The sequence below is a fragment of the Ceratosolen solmsi genome, unplaced genomic scaffold, assembly GCF_000503995.2.
Source record: "Ceratosolen solmsi marchali unplaced genomic scaffold, CerSol_1.0 scaffold30, whole genome shotgun sequence".
Classification (NCBI taxonomy): Eukaryota; Metazoa; Arthropoda; class Insecta; order Hymenoptera; family Agaonidae; genus Ceratosolen; species Ceratosolen solmsi.
In genome coordinates this window covers 1372951-1390082 of record NW_011948421.1, presented here as the reverse complement: position 1 = coordinate 1390082, position 17132 = coordinate 1372951, and the positions used below count along the sequence as shown (strand labels likewise).

At 30.7% G+C, this 17132-nt stretch overlaps 1 protein-coding gene across 1 annotated transcript in view; it reads right to left on the bottom strand.

Annotated features, from left to right (window-relative positions):
- LOC105361266 (TOX high mobility group box family member 3-like) overlaps positions 1-14094 on the bottom strand; it is a 58095-nt gene extending 44001 nt beyond the window's left edge. The window contains 1 exon segment of the mRNA XM_011498378.1: positions 14004-14094. Within this exon segment, the coding sequence (XP_011496680.1) occupies positions 14004-14015 (12 nt within the window). The 5' untranslated portion in view covers positions 14016-14094.
- Positions 14095-17132: the final 3038 nt, after the last annotated feature.

Here is a 17132-nt window from a genome sequence, read left to right as displayed (position 1 = left end):
GCTCGTAAAACAAACTTTTAATGCCAATGAATTACTTATTTTTCGCATTCATTGAAAATCCGATTATAGTATGTGTAGATTGTTAAAAATTTATTACTAACAATCAGTTAAAAATTCTGGAACAATCAATTAATCTGCCACTGCTTTAAAAACTGGACTTCCTAATCAATATTATGGATATGAGTTAAATAAAAATTCTTCAAAATTACTAAACTTTTGAGTTTGAGTACAAGATAAAGACAAATACCAATCATATTTTTAGCTCCAAACACGCTTTAATGCGCTTACACGGTCACAAATAATTAGAACACAATTTTAATTTAATATTAATAATATTTATACGAAATACATAATGTAGATCAAAATATTTGAATGCAAATTGTAATATAGAGACGTCCGAAATTTTTAAATTATCAAGTTTTAATAGTAAAGTATTTTGAACTTATTTAAATTATTGCAAATAAAGTTTTACGTATTTTTAAAAGCTACTCCGGACTAATGGTTAACTCATTATTTTATCATGTTTTATATATTGTTTCCATTGAGTATTTCGCAAAATATTTATACTATATTGTTTTACCCTCTTTCAACCGGAATAATAGTGCTTTAAGGTTCTTCGTAAATTCACGAATGAAAATGAAAATAACACGATCGTTCAACTTCAACCCATGCCCTATGAAAAAGAAAAAGAACTGCTTAAAAAGCAGAAAGTACAAGTAAATAAAATAATGGTAAACGATACAAAAATAGAGACGAAGAAAAAACGAATGAAAAGAGGAAAAAGCAGATAATAAAAAGTTATTGCCCTTTATACATTGGAAAACAGTTTAGCGAGTTTACGTTTAGTTCAGTCGTTTACGACTTAGTAATGACGTGTCCGAAATTGCGGAAAATTACATGTTGGCAGTACTGCAACAACATTTCGCAACGGTATCGAATGTAAGAGAAAAATAAAAAGACTAACGAAAAAAAAAAAAAAAAAAAAAAACAAAGTCAAAAGGAGATGATCAAGTTGAGAAAAGAGAACAAGAGTATGGGAGAAATGGGGAGGAGTGGAGGAGAAGAAGGAGAGAGTTTAATAATAGAGAGAAAAGAGATAAAGAAGCTTTTTATTGTTATAAACGGGGAAGTAGTTTTCAGGATTGTTTTTCGGTATTCGCTTGATAAAAGTGACAACGAGATAGACTTGTGGCTAATAAGACGGAATTGCCATTGACAAAAGTACGAATCAAAGTGACTTACTTCCAACTTTTTAAAGACTTTTTTAAGAGTCTTGAACAGTCAAACGAATACGGGTACCAGCGGATATGGGTATTTAAACTTGAAATGATTGAATTGGACAAATATTTGTATAATATTTTGAATAAGCCATTAACTTTGAAAATAGAGTCCGCATTATTAAAAAATTATGGACTGTAAGGTATTGAGAATAAGAAAATTTTTTCATTATGATTATTTTATTTTGTTCAAATGGGTAGAAAAAGCATTCGTTTGTAATTGCTCTAACGCATAATTACTCAAGAGAAATACTTTTAAATATCAGTTTGTACTTAAATAATAATAATAATTTTAGCCTCAAGGCAGATCATTAGTATTTGATCGAATTAAATATTGGACAACAATGGAAAATTTTTTTTTACACATTATTGTTATTTTAATATTCTTCGAAAAGAATGAAAATTATCTTTTGAATATATATTTATATATATATATATATATATATATATATATATATATATATATATTCTCAATATAAATTAAATAAAAATATTTTCAATTTTAAAATAATGAATTTTCAATGTTCAAGAATGAAATATGTTTACAAGAGGATAAATCTATTCTTCTATCTGAAATTAAATAAAGAAAATTTCGTGATTTATTGTATCAATTTTTTTCTTTTTTCGCGATCTAATATTATATAGTACAGATTGGATAAACGTTAAAATGTTTCATGATAAATTATCTAAGAGAACATTTATTTTAGGATCGAGGAAAGTATGTTCTTATCGCTTTCCAGCAATAAAAATATAAAAATTAATTACATAATAATTATTAATAAATAATTATTTACAAATATACATATTTCCATTATTATGGTATTTCAGATTAAATATTTCTTTCTTTTCTAATGATTGATTACATTCCTGTAATGAAAATAGCTTTATAAAAAAGCGGAAGATTTATTACGAGAGTTTTATCAAAAACCACTACTTTTTCCATTCTTTTTCATTCATTTGCTATGATTTTGATGAATGGTTTAAAAGTAAAAATTTATGACGAAATATTTTTACGTCGGACAATACAAGAGAGTGGATGGTAACAAATTGAAAAGCAATTCATGATCGAACCTTTTTATTTCGAGTTCGGCTATTGTCCTTTGTTTGAACGAGACACGAGAAGGAACAATTGAATTTTAACAAAAAGTTATTTAGAAAAATGAAATTATTAAAAGTAAAGCGGAGTCAATAAGCCTGTGTGGATATTTTTTTGAAATATTCGAGGTCGTTAGATGACTAAACAGTTCACCCAGACAATTATCGACACTACTTTTTTTTTCACGATAGTACATTAGAGCTAAGTAAATTATAAGGATACAATAGAAGCCTCATAAATACCTAATTATATATATATATATATATATATATATATACACATATACATATACATATACATATACATATACATATACATATACATATACATATACATATACATATAATAATGTTATTTGTAAACAATAGTTGAGTTGATATAAAAGCAATATATGTAAATGAAAAATTTCGTTGCAACTGCACCGCACATATAACTCCGATATTTTTTTGTATTGTTAAATTATATAAGTTACTATCGCAAATTATCTAGCACACATTTTGCAAACGTAAGTCTATCTCGCGCAGCATAAACAGCCAAATTAGTTATTAAGTGCTTGCGAACACTCGCTAAAAATTTAACGCCAGTGCAAAAATATCATCTCATTAACGATTGTAAAGTAGATCTTTTTCACTCGTTAAGTGCTAAACATAGAAACTCTACAGAAGATTGCTATCGTTTACCCATCCTTACTCAAGAAATAAATCCTTCTTTACAAAGATAAAGGAATGTAGTATCAGAGTAAAATACTTCAACAAGGATCATTGAATTTAACAGTGAGCAGTTGTGGTGTTGCAAAGCATATTATTACAAATATAATCTCTCTCTCTCTCTCTCTCTCTCTCTCTCTCGGTAATTTTTATGCTTTTATGATATTTCGAAGAAATCAGCGATAGAAGGTAAATGACGATTCCACTATTACGTAAGCCGATAGTTTTTAAATTCAATATTTCCCAATTAATTTAATAATAAACAATTATGAAAATTCTGTATTGGCAATAAAATTGACGTAATTATTTCCACGTGGTACCTATAAATTATTTACAATGAAATTTTAATTTCATTTAGATATGTAATTTTTATTACTTCGGTCACATTACGCACTAATTTATTATTTTTACGCTCAAATGACTACGTATAAGTCGTTAATAATACTAATTTATGTACACGACAATCCGTATTAGAGAATATTGCAAATATAATTTTCCTAATCATATAGCAGTCAATTTTCATTATATTACAGTAATTCAGTTTGCTTAATTATAAGCGTAAACATGTCTTTTAAAAGATATGTTAATGCAATTTTAATGATGTAATATAGTCCAAAGATAATGCACGATAAACATAATGCCTAACATTAGCATATAACTAAATGAATTAAATGTCATGCCTGACATATTAATTGCCCATGTCAACATTTCTAATAAACCCATGACTATCGATTATTCATTTTTAGAGTGAGAGTGAAGTCGAGCCCAAAAAGCACGTTAGTCGCCTTTCTCGCTATTACAAAATAAATCGGCAAAATTTCAAACAATTCATCCATCATATAAATAAATTTTTAAATCGTAGAGAGCAAATAATTTTTATACTTCTCGGTAAATGAATTTAATGTCAGAACTTTAAGAGCGCAAGACCAATTCCAACGACGTTATATAATTTTCTCGATGCAACGTGTAATCGCCAAACTGAATACTAATAATAATTTTATAATAAAAAGAGAAAGGTGAACTTGGAGGAAATATGTATGTATGTATGTATGCGTATATATATATATATATATATATCGAATTAATACAATACGTAGGAGGCGTAAGCTGATATATGACAAACAGCCTAACGACTGTCATTTTTTCCCTTCCCTATTCGACATTCAACAACGCGCATTGTTGCCATACGATGAGTCGAGCTTTAAGAGGCCATTTCACATTTTGCACGTAAAAAAGTTCATCTAATTCAGCGAAAGCTTTACGACGTCAATTCGTTTTAAAGGTGGCGCACATGATCATCCTAGTAATCGGTTAAACGAGCAAAGAAACGAGCTTTCTCGCAAGTTAACTGTACGTGTCGCTGAGAAATGTGTATACACACAATGGAGCGTTGCGAATCAGTTACTTTTCTCTCGTAATTGCTTTGGGATTTCTCGTCGATATGTGTAAGGATGTGTTGTCTTTTGTCCAACTGTCCGTGCACATACCGAGTCTTTATTCTGCTGTTTGCGAATACACGCGCCCACGCATGCGTGAACACAATGTATTCATTACTAATCTCAAGGTCAGTTATGCATTTGTAAGATGACAGAATATATATATATATATATATATATATATATATAATAATTGTTATTATTATTATTAGCCGTAATGAGACGATTGTATTATAAATTGTTTTGAATCAATTAGAATTGCTAATAATGTGCATTGAATAATAATGTAATTAATATAACAAGTGCATTAGGTACCAAAAGAATATTAACGCGATAAACAAATCGAAACCACTTAACAAATCGAAGTTATATCTTTCTACTACATCGATAATTACGATAATTATTTTAATTGCAAAATGCTGATGCAAGAATTTCATCACTCAAATAAAACATTATCCCGACGTATGCATTTGCTACGAGCAATCGACTTCGAACAAACACAACATTCGATTCATTATTTATACTTGAGAGCAGCGCCAAACGAGCATAAATAAACTGCACCTACTGGACCAAAAGATGCAACATCAAGAACGGGTAACTAGAATGAAAAAACGAAGAAAAATAAATGCAAGTGTTTCTTTGCTCAGTCAAGCTAATCGACGATTTCTTAATCCTTGCACGAACAAACTATCATATATATATATATATATATATATATATATATATATATCAATCAACTATGACCTAACCTCATAAGAAATCGAACAAAAGAGATTGTATTATAAGTGAAAAAAGAAAAATCTATAAGGAGATTATTTATCCTACATATACCTATCAAGTTAATCTTGAGCATTTCTTTAAAGATCATTGTGAACGTCAATGTTAATATGAAAACGGAAATAAATGGAGAAAATACTATTAGACTAGAATTAATAATAGAAATAAATTTAATAAAAGCCATATTAAAATTGAATAAAGTCAAAAAGACAAAGAAAAAAGAAAAAAAGGAACGTTGAAAAAAAAACAACAGAAATTACATTTTATTATAGTATAATAGTTTTTTAATGTGAAGAAAAATAAAGACTTAACATAACATTAAACGACGTTATATATATATATATATATATGTACATATCAATATAAATTATTTTTATTGCAAAAAATTAATTATACAGATTATGTGCGATTAGATTATGCATATAATTTCAGCATTGTACACGTAAGGTTGGTACGAAAATATATGGGAAAAAGAAATAAATAAAAGTGCTTAACAATGTACAATCGTTAAATTCAAATGGACAAAGGAGAAAAAAGAAATGGTAGGATGAGAAAGATAGAGCTGCACAAAAAAGGGAAAGGTATATTATTATATAAAAAGAGAGGATGCACGAGTACGTAACAAAAATAAAAAATAAAAAAAAAAGAAAGACAGAAAGGGCGAGTTGAATGAATTTCGTTAGAACGAACAAAAAAGGAACGGGATTATATAGAGAAAAACGACTAATGGGGAATACTGCAACATAGGTATCTAAACCTTAATTCTTCAAACGATGAAAATTATAAAAGAATTTTTTAAGTTACGCTTGTAGCATTAATTATACAAAAAAAATAATATATATATATATATATATATATATATATATATATATATATTATTGCTATTAGATATAATTTATGATCCCTAATTTTATTATTGTCTACTTTTATTCTAAATAAAATAGTAAAATGCAAATGCAAACAAAGTTCGATTTATTGTGGAGTTTACAGGTTCGTAAAAGCCAAATAAGTAATAGTAACAGCACACAGGTGATATATTGATTATTATTAATGACGCTAAGAAGTAAATTTTCAAATTGTCATCCATTGGCAATGATGCTTCGGTAAAAGTATTGAAATTTACCATTTGCACAACTGATACGATAGCGGTATTCCGCTTAAAATTTCATTTAAAGAAAAACAGAAGATAAGTAGATATATATTTAAGTATAGAAGCAGAGTCCGTGATAGAGTTTATGAGAGAGAATGAAAAATGCAAAGTGCTAAGAAAGAGAACGAAATAGTGGGGTGGAGAAAGGTAGAGAGGGAAGGAGGGAACAGAAGAAAATAAAACGAGTGAGAAAGAGTCTGTAGCTCGTTTGATCGTTAAAATACTGAAAATTATAGCCCGTGAAGTTATTTATTGCAGATTGCCAATTACTGAGCGCCTAGATTGCATTGACTGATCGAGCCTAGGTATTCTCTATCGTTCTTTCCTTCTCTTCTCCGTCTATATGCAACTTCAGGCGCGCGCGCACACACACACACACGAAACAAAAGTATTCTGTATTATGCTCGTGAAGAGGAGACCGTATCTCTTCGCACGACGTTGCTCTTGCTTTCTTACCTCGTGTTGCGTTGTTGTCGTAGTTGTAGTTCCCCCATTGCGTGCATAATATTATTTCGCTCTAAGCGTGTGCGTAAAAAACTAAAAGGTAATCGTGAATTCTATAACGTTGTATGCAAGAGATATACTGTATTATATAGTGGAAGTAACGCAATGCTACGAGTAATTGATAATAGAATATTCGCCTGACAGTTAAAATTGTCGAGAGTTATTTATATAAGGGACGAATTAGAATTGTAAAATAAAAATTAATGCAAGCTGCTTAAAACTTGTCGTTTATTATAATTATTATTTCTTTTGTTATTTATATATACATATTATTTCATTTAATAATATTACTCTGCAAGTGGATTGAGAAACTATAACTAACGACGGTTGCTTTCGAGGATCAAAACTTCAAGGACGGCCAATAAAATATATTCATAAAAGATGCTATTGAAAAAAGTTAATTTTTTTTTGTTTTGTTTTTTGTTTTTTGTTTTTTGTTTTTTGTTTTTTTAATAGTTAATAATGATAAAAAATTTAATTAAAAAAAATTAGGTAGCTAATAAGAAAAGAAATTTATAACAAAGATTTTGGCTTTGTTTTTTATGTCATTTATTTTTCTTGAAGAGAGACAAAAGTTTTATGTCCTCAATTTAAATTATGACTCATTAATATTCAATGTTATTTTATAAATTAACTTTTATACGAGAAATATCTAAAAACATTAGCAAGATGTAATTTTCTTACCGACATAAATAATATTAATCTTTACATGTTAATGTTAATGTTAATTAAACATTCAGTTTTATTAATAATATATAGTTTATATAAAAATATTATTAAATCAGAGGATAAAGCGAATAAAAATATTTACATTAGCGTGTATATATATATATATATATATATATATATATATTCTTGGATTACATAATTTCAAATAAAAAAAACTTTATAATATAAATAAAACATATGTTTAACTGTACGTGAATAAAATATACCAATTTGTAGTTAAAAATTTACTAATAAGATGCTATATTAATAATTATCTACTATGAAGTATAATTGCTAATTATACTATATGTGTACCGTTGTTTCATGCATTCTTCGTTTAACCTACAAAACAGATGAATTATTTTTTCAATTGCAAAGCATCAATTTGAAGTCTTGAGGGATAATTATATAAATATATTTCGTATGCCTGTTTTATACCATCTTTTTTAATCAAATAAAATCATAAAAATAATGAAGCAATTTTATTATAAAGTATGGTAGAATTTACTGTATTCTATATCATCAGTGGTATTTTTCAAAATTACACAACGTTCCATGTTTACTATTTGCACGGTAGTTTTTATCTTGAGTTTCCGGTGATTTTTATCTAAAAATGAAATGTTCGTTCGTCTCTGGTGCTGGTTTTAATCTATGTTTATGAATAATTATTTAAACCGCTGTTATAAAAATGTCACATGAATATTTATTTCATTTAGGAAACAAAAAAAAAAATAAAAAAATAATAAAGAATATAGTTTTCATGTATAAATTATCAGATATTCTAGGCTTAAATTACATTAAGTAAAATGAAAATTTAAATTTCTTTAATAGTAAAGAGTAAGTAATAATTTTAAAGAATGTATATAATAAAAAATGGAAAGAAAAGGTAATTTGCTCGATTTTTTTTTTTTTTTTTTTTTTTTTTTTTACAATTATACGAACCTTGTACTGTTCCGATTTCTTTCTTCATAAATAATGCAAATAAATATTCTGCTCCATTTAAAATAAGGCACTAAGTACGGCTCATTATTGCACTATTGACTTAGATAATGAATTTTAATGAGTTTTCTATTAAAAAATGATGGTATAATTATATAGAGATTACAATTTAATAAGCCTTTCTGTTATAATTTAATCAATTATCGACGTAAGAATGAATAAGCATTAGAATATCTGCAATATCAATGCAGCCTCTGCTAACGCGAATTGCTAGAGTGAAAAAACACGGCAAAGTATCAAGAAAAAAATAGACGTTCGTCTTTTGCTATGGCGTGTGCTGATGATGAAATAAATGGGAAATTGGCACGAAAGTTTTCTTAAGCACGAGTTGTCGCAGACGAGATGGCACGAGAATATTTTGCCCTTTTTCCTTGTATGACGAATTATCTTTATGAAAGATTCAGTGTCGTTACTTTAATTCATGATTCTTATCTCCTCGAGTCTCTTCACACTCTTAAAGATATTTATTATAATCGCGATATGCATATGTGTATTTAAAAATGTCAAAGATACGTTTTATTGCTAAGAAATATTTGTATAAATTTTGTATTTTCTTTGCATATTTTCATAGCGTTGTAAGAAAAATGGATTTGCATTATTCACATTTACTTTTTAATAAATTTAATCGAGAGGCTTAGATGTATTTGTATGATTTTGTATGAATGAATAAATTCGTCTTAAGTACATGAATATCTTTGCTGTTGTTCCGAGCTGTTCAATTCTTTCTTAATGCATTAAGAATATCAGTCATTATAAACTTTATATGTATTTTAATTAATTATGCTCTTCAATATTATTCGACAATTGTTAAATTATAATATATGACGTTTAAAGGAGACAAAAAAAATTAATTCTATATTACGTAGCTGTAAGCTGTATGTAATTGTAAGGATTTTGTATGGATAATCGTTCAACCATTGATATCATGTGAACATTGGAACAAAGACAATTCACAAGGGTAAACATACCAAATAAATAATCAGCTTGTATTTATTTGTAATATTTAAAAATTTTATTTACTCGACATTTGCAGCCCATTAAAAATATTAATAAAGCTTATCTAATATCATTCGGTTCTTTAAATATATTCAAAATTTATTTTCGTTTCATGTTTTCGTTTTTTCTTTCGAAGACTAAACACTGATATAATTATGAAACAGCTTACTGTCATTTCAACGATATGAGTTTGATTTATTCACAAGTAAAGCTTAAAATAAGAATCTCGTATGAATAATATAACATTTATATGCATCGTCCTTTCCAATGGTTCTTAATAATGTCGCAAAAATAAATCTTTGAATTTATTAACGAAAATAATCAAAATTGATTTTAGAATTTAATACATCATAAGCGGAATAAAAATAATTGTAAATAATTGTTCGGTAATATTGACGATTTAAATTAATAGGAAAATATTCAATCATAATGATTTCTACTTTACGGATTCATTGCAATTTCATTCGCAGGTTCGTATAATTTAACGATTATATCAAGCCAAGTCGAAAATGTATACAAATGCATAATTGTAAACGTTATGTTCTATGATAAACTTTGTTAAAAAACAAACAAACAAAACAAAAAAACAACAACAACAACCAAAACAAAAACAAAAACAAAAACAACAACAAAAACAACAACAAAAGGAAGGGGGGCCGGGGAGAGAGAGAGAGAAATGTGGATATAAAAGTGAAAGAAATGGAATTTTTTAGAAGCGTAAAAATCTCAAAGTCTAAAGAGATTGAAAACCTACGCTTCTGCTAATGGCTGCAATGCAAATGAAGAGTTTGTAAGCTTCAATAGCTGAGTGAAAGAGAGTGAGTGAGAGAGATGGTGGCGGAAGGGTAGGGGATGAGGGGAAAAAAAAAAAAAAGAAAAAAAAAAAGAGTCGGCGAGACTGAAATAAAATAGCTTTATCATCCACATGGTCTGACGATTTTTTATTCATTAATATTACACCAATACGTGCTCGTATGTCTAAATATAATACTGCTGCAATGCTAAGCGACTTTTAATAATCTAAATGTACTTAAAAAAATCTCTTAACGACTTATAATAATGCACGATCGTTAATTTTCGTGAAATAAGAATGTTTTTCAAATTACTTTACTAATATTTATCTGCAATGGAATGTCTCGGTCGTATAGTAAAACAAAAACAAAAAAACAAACAAAAAAAAAAACAAAAAAAAACCAAAAAAAAAAAACAAAAAAAAAACCAAAAAAAACCAAAAACAAAAAAACGAAAAACAAAAAAAACAAAAAACAAAAAAAAAAACAAAAGAAAAACCTTGCCGAATATTTTTTATCTCCTTTATTCTTATACTCGTACTACTCGTGTTATTACAGTTGTTCTTAATGCACCTTTTGTTTTTCTCTGCCTATTACGACAAATACGGGGTGTTAGGCAGAGTGCCGCCGTAAACAGTACTTTCATATTCATTCGATAGTTACACAGCGAGCGACGAGTACTTCCGTCCATCTTCACGCTCGTTTTCATCATTTGTAAACGTATTGTATTTATATCGTTAATAATGAAATAAAATATGAGAAAAAAAAAAAAAATAAAATCTTTTGCCGTATGTTGTGTATTTATTTGAAGTATGGGAGAAAATTATATAATGATAAGCCCTTAAAGAAATAAAGCCTTTCGGTAAAATTCAATTGTTCCAATGTGTATGGCATTATAGTTATAGGTTAGATCGTGCAAATTTTATTCTCAATTTCTACACGAAGCTCATTTTCCACAATAAAACATTACGACCAATGAAAAATTTATAATCAATGCAAATATTTAACCTCTTTTCCATTTATATAAGGAAAGGATTATTACGTCGTTGGATAATTTATGTTAATGGTAAGACAATAATACACCGATTCATACATTCACAATTTATTTCAGATCTTTCAGACTCTTGTCTCTTCGGTTCTCTGTCAAAACATTGTAGAGACAAATATCCATTTTATTAAAAACAGCCGCGTCTGTGACTTTTTCCTAAAATTCGAGGGAATAAATAAAAAAGGGCAATTTACAGACGCTTGAGGTATTAAAGAAAAATTGTAGAGTAAATAGAAGTGCGCATAAGATGAGGTAAATCAGCAAAAGTTTTACAAGATTGAGAAAAATGTTGGCACGAGTTTTGTCTGGTATTGTCTACACGAATTATAAATGTATTATTATTAGCCTCGTTTGGAGAGAAGAAACTTGTCTTTTGAAACTGTTTTCGGTATGCAGTATATTAAGAAATTAATCAATAAAAAGAAAATTATTTTATTTTTTGTTTTCCAAGTCACTTCAAAATACATTTCCTTACAGTATTACTGATCGTAGCGAACGATATAAAAAAGAAAAAGTTCTGTTCCATAAGTTATTAATAATTTATTTTATGTTATGCACGTACGAGTCGTTTCAAATTTTCTATACTACAGAAATAGAAACAAAGATTAAAAAACGTTTGTTAGGTCGTCGTTTTTCCATATTATATTTATATAAGATGCCAGAAGCACAGTGTTTTTTTTAATTTCATATAAATGACTTTTACTCAATATTTTATTTTAGTGCAGATATTTAACAACAACAACAACAACAACAACAACAATTATTTTTCAATTAAAATTTTATTACGTAGAGCGAACAAATATTATTACGAGTATTATTGTTAAAAAAAAAAAAAATAAATAAAAAATTTTAATGTTTCAATTTTCAATTTATTTAAATTATTTTCATTTGATAATTAACTTGTATCTCTTTCCTCTCTCTTCATTAACCCGTCGCCAACAATGCAAGCAAGCCTACATAAAAATAGTCCTTTTTATACTTTTTTTTAGAAAAAATTATATAAAATTATAGTTCACCTTTTGTATAGACAATGTTTTATTACGCCGTTGATGTAAATATAAAATTGTTTACGTTTTAAATTATATATATATATATATATATATATATATATATATATATATATTTTTTTTTTTAAATACTCCGAAGTTTATGATAAAAATTGAAGAAGAAAAAAAAACGTAAAACCAAAACTTATTTTAGCATTTCACAATATAAAGTCTCTTATGGCTATAAAAGATAAAATTTTATTTTATAACTTTGTTACTGCAATCATGATCTTACGTTTAAAAGTTGATTGTAACGAAAGATATATAACTGGTATATTAAACAATGCGCGTGTTTTTCCTTTTTCGTATGGCTTAATACTAGTCAATATTTTCAAATCGAAGGTTATTACGGTATCGGGTCTCACTGGTCAAATCTATCAAGCCACGACGTCATAATACAGTTTCAATAACTCTTGCAAATAGTAGGCATTTAAAAAAGCAAACAAGTTTTCAATTGGATTTTCTTATGTGTTCAGATATGAAATAACAATGAGTATTTTGTGCCTGTTACTTAATTAATAAGCAATCATAATTTTTCACATTTATTCACATACGTTACCACATAACTGTCAAACATCTAATTTGCTTGGTAATAAGTGCTGAGAGAAAGCTGAATCCTATTCTCGCGATTCTAGAAATATGTAAAAATTTCTTTAAAAAATTCTTTGTCAGATTATTATTATTATTATTATTTATTATTTATTATTTATTATTTATTATTATTTTTTAATATTATGTTACATTCCCTGTATTTTGGCTTTACTTAACCGAGGTATTAATTCATTTTATCTCTTTCGAGAACTAAGCTTTTATATTTATCTCGGAAAAATTAGAAATTTTTACTATGAAATTAAATTACAATCTATCCGTAATATTTCGCTATAAGCTACCGGGAGAAATGCGCTTAGTAAGTAGCAACTCCTTCGCATTTCTCGCATACGGACCGAACAAATGAGAAAATAAACGAGATAGAGACCTCACGAATCAAGCTCTTAAGGAGAATGGGCAAAAAGAAGAAAAAAAGAAGAGGAAAAAAACCGTTTGGCGAATGAGTGAGTGAGGGAGAGAGAGAGAGAGAGAGAGAGAGAGAGAGAGAGAGAGAGAGACGGTGGAGGGTTGCGTGGGCGGTATATAGACAAAGACAGACAGACAGACAGAGAGACAGACAGAGGGAGGGTGGGAGAGAGGTTGGAAAGTGTGCGTGCGTACGCGTGTACGACAAATAAAGGCGGAGATAAAAACTAGAATTGCGTTAGTAAATGATTAACGAACAGCTGTTATTATCCCTTCGTTAAATTTCAGTACTTTCCTTGTTACGAATAAAGTGGAGAGATTGGAGGGGGAGGAGAGGAGAGGGGGGGGGGAGAGTATAGGAGCACGGGGCAGAGCAGCAGAAGGAGGAAAAGGAATTTACAATAACGCGATCAAGAGAGAAGGCGCAGATCATCGAGGACGAAAGGCGCTTTACCTGTTCAGCCATGCTATAGCCGTCGTGGTGGTGGTGATGGTGATGGTACGACGACTGGTGATGTTGCGGCACGTTCAGGGACAGGTCGAGGTTCTCGCTTCTCTGTAACAGGCAAACGAGAGAAAAACGTTTAACTTTATTTTCTGAATGTAATGGATGGATGGAAACTCGCTAGGAGTGTACGCGCTGCTAATTAGAACTCCAATAGCTAATAAGGCCTCACTGTCGCTACCCCCCTCCCCCTCGCCAACTTAATACATCTTATTTGTCATCGATGACGGCACTTTGGGGCCGTTTTATCACGGTTCTTGCTCGGTTAATAGACGGGAAATCGAGCGTGATGGAATTGATAATTCCGTGTTTAATGGTTTTTTTCAACTTGGACGTCGCGTCCGAGTCTCCCGGGCACACGCGCTGCTCGGCTTGGAGAGCTCCAAGTCGATGGTGGTACCGGGGATGATGGATGTCCGTAATGAGTGTGCGCCGAGATTACGAAGCTGCGGCTAGACGCAGCCGTTGATTTGCATTTTTATAAATCGCAGTGGCGGGTGGCGGCCCTGGGTGGATGATAATGCACTTTTATTTGCACATCGTTTTAAGTTTAGCAAACATTGTCGAATGCAGGGATTAGTCGGGGACTCCTGATTGTCGGTTATATGTTCATTCGTCATACGAAAAACGTAATTAAAAAATCCAAATCTTTTAGAATGTTGTATTTTATTATCGTGCACTTTATTACATTATATATGATTTTTGTATTGTGTTCTCTTTCTCTCTTACTCACTCCGTGTGTGTCTGTGTATGCGTGTGTATGTGTGTAGAGAGAGAGAGAGAGAGAGAGAGAGAGAGAGAGAGAGAGAGAGAGAGAGAAGGGATTTGAATACAAACCATTATTTACGCGTGGCCATTCGATTTAATGGCAAAATTTAATATCTTTAAGTTAATTGTAATCTAGATAATAATTTCAGTAAGTATCCGCAAATAGATTGCAAATGGCCGTGGTAACAAAGCCATTGGTGAAGAATGACTAAAAGGATAGATATTTTGATGGGAAAAATAATTATGCGCGACTTATCGACACGAGATCTGCATAATTACGGGTTTTACGAAGCCTCGCTGCATTAATTTCAGGCACTTTTCAAATAGTATAGTTGTTTCTGTTTTTGTTGTTGTTTTGTTGCTATCGCTACTATTATCATTATCATTATTGTCATCATTGTTATTATCATCATCATCATCATCATCATCATCATCAATCATCATTATTATTATTATTACTACTATTATTATTATTATGATTATTATTTTATGTTTAGCGTAATAGATGTTCTCTGATGATATTATGGTTCGAGAAAACGCGATGAATATGATTGCATTAGAAACGCGGAAACAGAAGCTACGAATTAATTATCCATGTATCATCATAAGATACATTAATGTGTAGGATGAATACCAGGACGCCATAGCGCTAATTTACATGAATATTTCGCGTTAGAGGCAGATAACATGCATTGTTCTCATGTAAATAAAGCAAAGAAGCATAAAAATAAAAGGCATGCCCCCCAAGTACATAAATACATGCATTCAATTCGCCTATATATATATATATATATATATATATATATATGTGTATGTATGTATTAATGGTGCCGGGCAATCTGTGCCTAAAATCTTTTAATTAATGAGATTTATTAGGAAACTCGAAGAACATAATAACAAGCCGTAATTTCAACTCGCGAATGGGCGAGTTGGGAGAGAAAAGGTCAGCACTACCGAGAGTGCGTTAGCCGACAGGAGCCAATCCGCTATTGAAGAAAGGGACGACAACAAGGCGTCGCGTGCGTTGGCAAGGAAGTGAAGGAAGTGGAGGAAGTGGACGAAAAACGTGGGAGGAGGAGCTCGGGTATTCGGGCTATTTCGTCTCGCAATTTCATCTCGCAACCCGACGTCGCGAATACATTAATCGGCTCGACTTGCTAAGAAGTGTCCAGCATCCACCCTCTCGGCTCCCATCGATCGTCTAATGGAATTTCCGTCTCCGGCGACATTGTTCCTCGGCATTGACTTAGATTCGGTCATAACGTGCGGGGATTCGTGTTGGGAGACGAGTTCGCGCGACTTCTCTCCTCTCTTCCCATGTAATTAACGGTGCCGTTTAGAGGTTGACGGCATGGGCGGTATCGCAACCCGATCCGAGCTCCATTTGAGTTCCAAGGGTGATTCTGTTTGGAAGCGGGAAAGGGTATAATTATCGTGCTTCCTTTTTTCCTTATTCTTTTTTTCTTTTCTTTTTTTTTTTCAGTCGAGCCGTGTTCGCGAACGAAGCCACGAGATTGATATTCAAGATTGCGAGATTAATATGTCGATTGTGCCGGAGAAGGATATTAGGTAGGAGCCGGCCGAATCACTCGATGTATACGCGGGGCTTTGCATCACAATCGTCCTTTCACAATCGTGCCTTACATTTTCTCGAGATGTTCGCATCGTACGTTTGCAAAGATTAAATCGCCGGAATAAATATAAGCACACTCGAAGGGAGTAAAAAGAAACATTTTCCTCCTTATGCTCGATTAATATTAAACTATTCCAATAGATCGGCGAGATATGCGAAAAAAATCAAACGTACGTTATGTCTCGTAAATTATGCGCCTCCAGACGGCGCACAATCATATGCACAATTTCCTACGATTTCTGGCTCTCGATGCAATCGCGCCCATTATGCAAAGGCTGAAAAATACACAAACGTATTGTGATTTCGGTTACCGGACACAAGCCATTGCGTCGAGCCTCGGCAATACCTCGTGCGTGTGCACTTTACGTACGTGCTTGTAATATAAATTAGCGGGCATGAGAAGCGCGTTTAGTGTAGTTGTGAGCAATGACTTTCTTAAGAGCAATTTAAAATCTTAACCGCAAATACGTAGGATTATTATCAACGGTGTGGTCAAAATTTCCAACTCGATGCACTACCACTGCTAAGACTACTCTTACTACTACTACTTGCTGCTACCACTACTTCTACCACTACTACTACTTCTACCACTTCTACCACTACTACCACTGCTACTGCTACTACTACTACTACCACCACCACCACTTCTACTACTACTACTACTACTACTACTACTA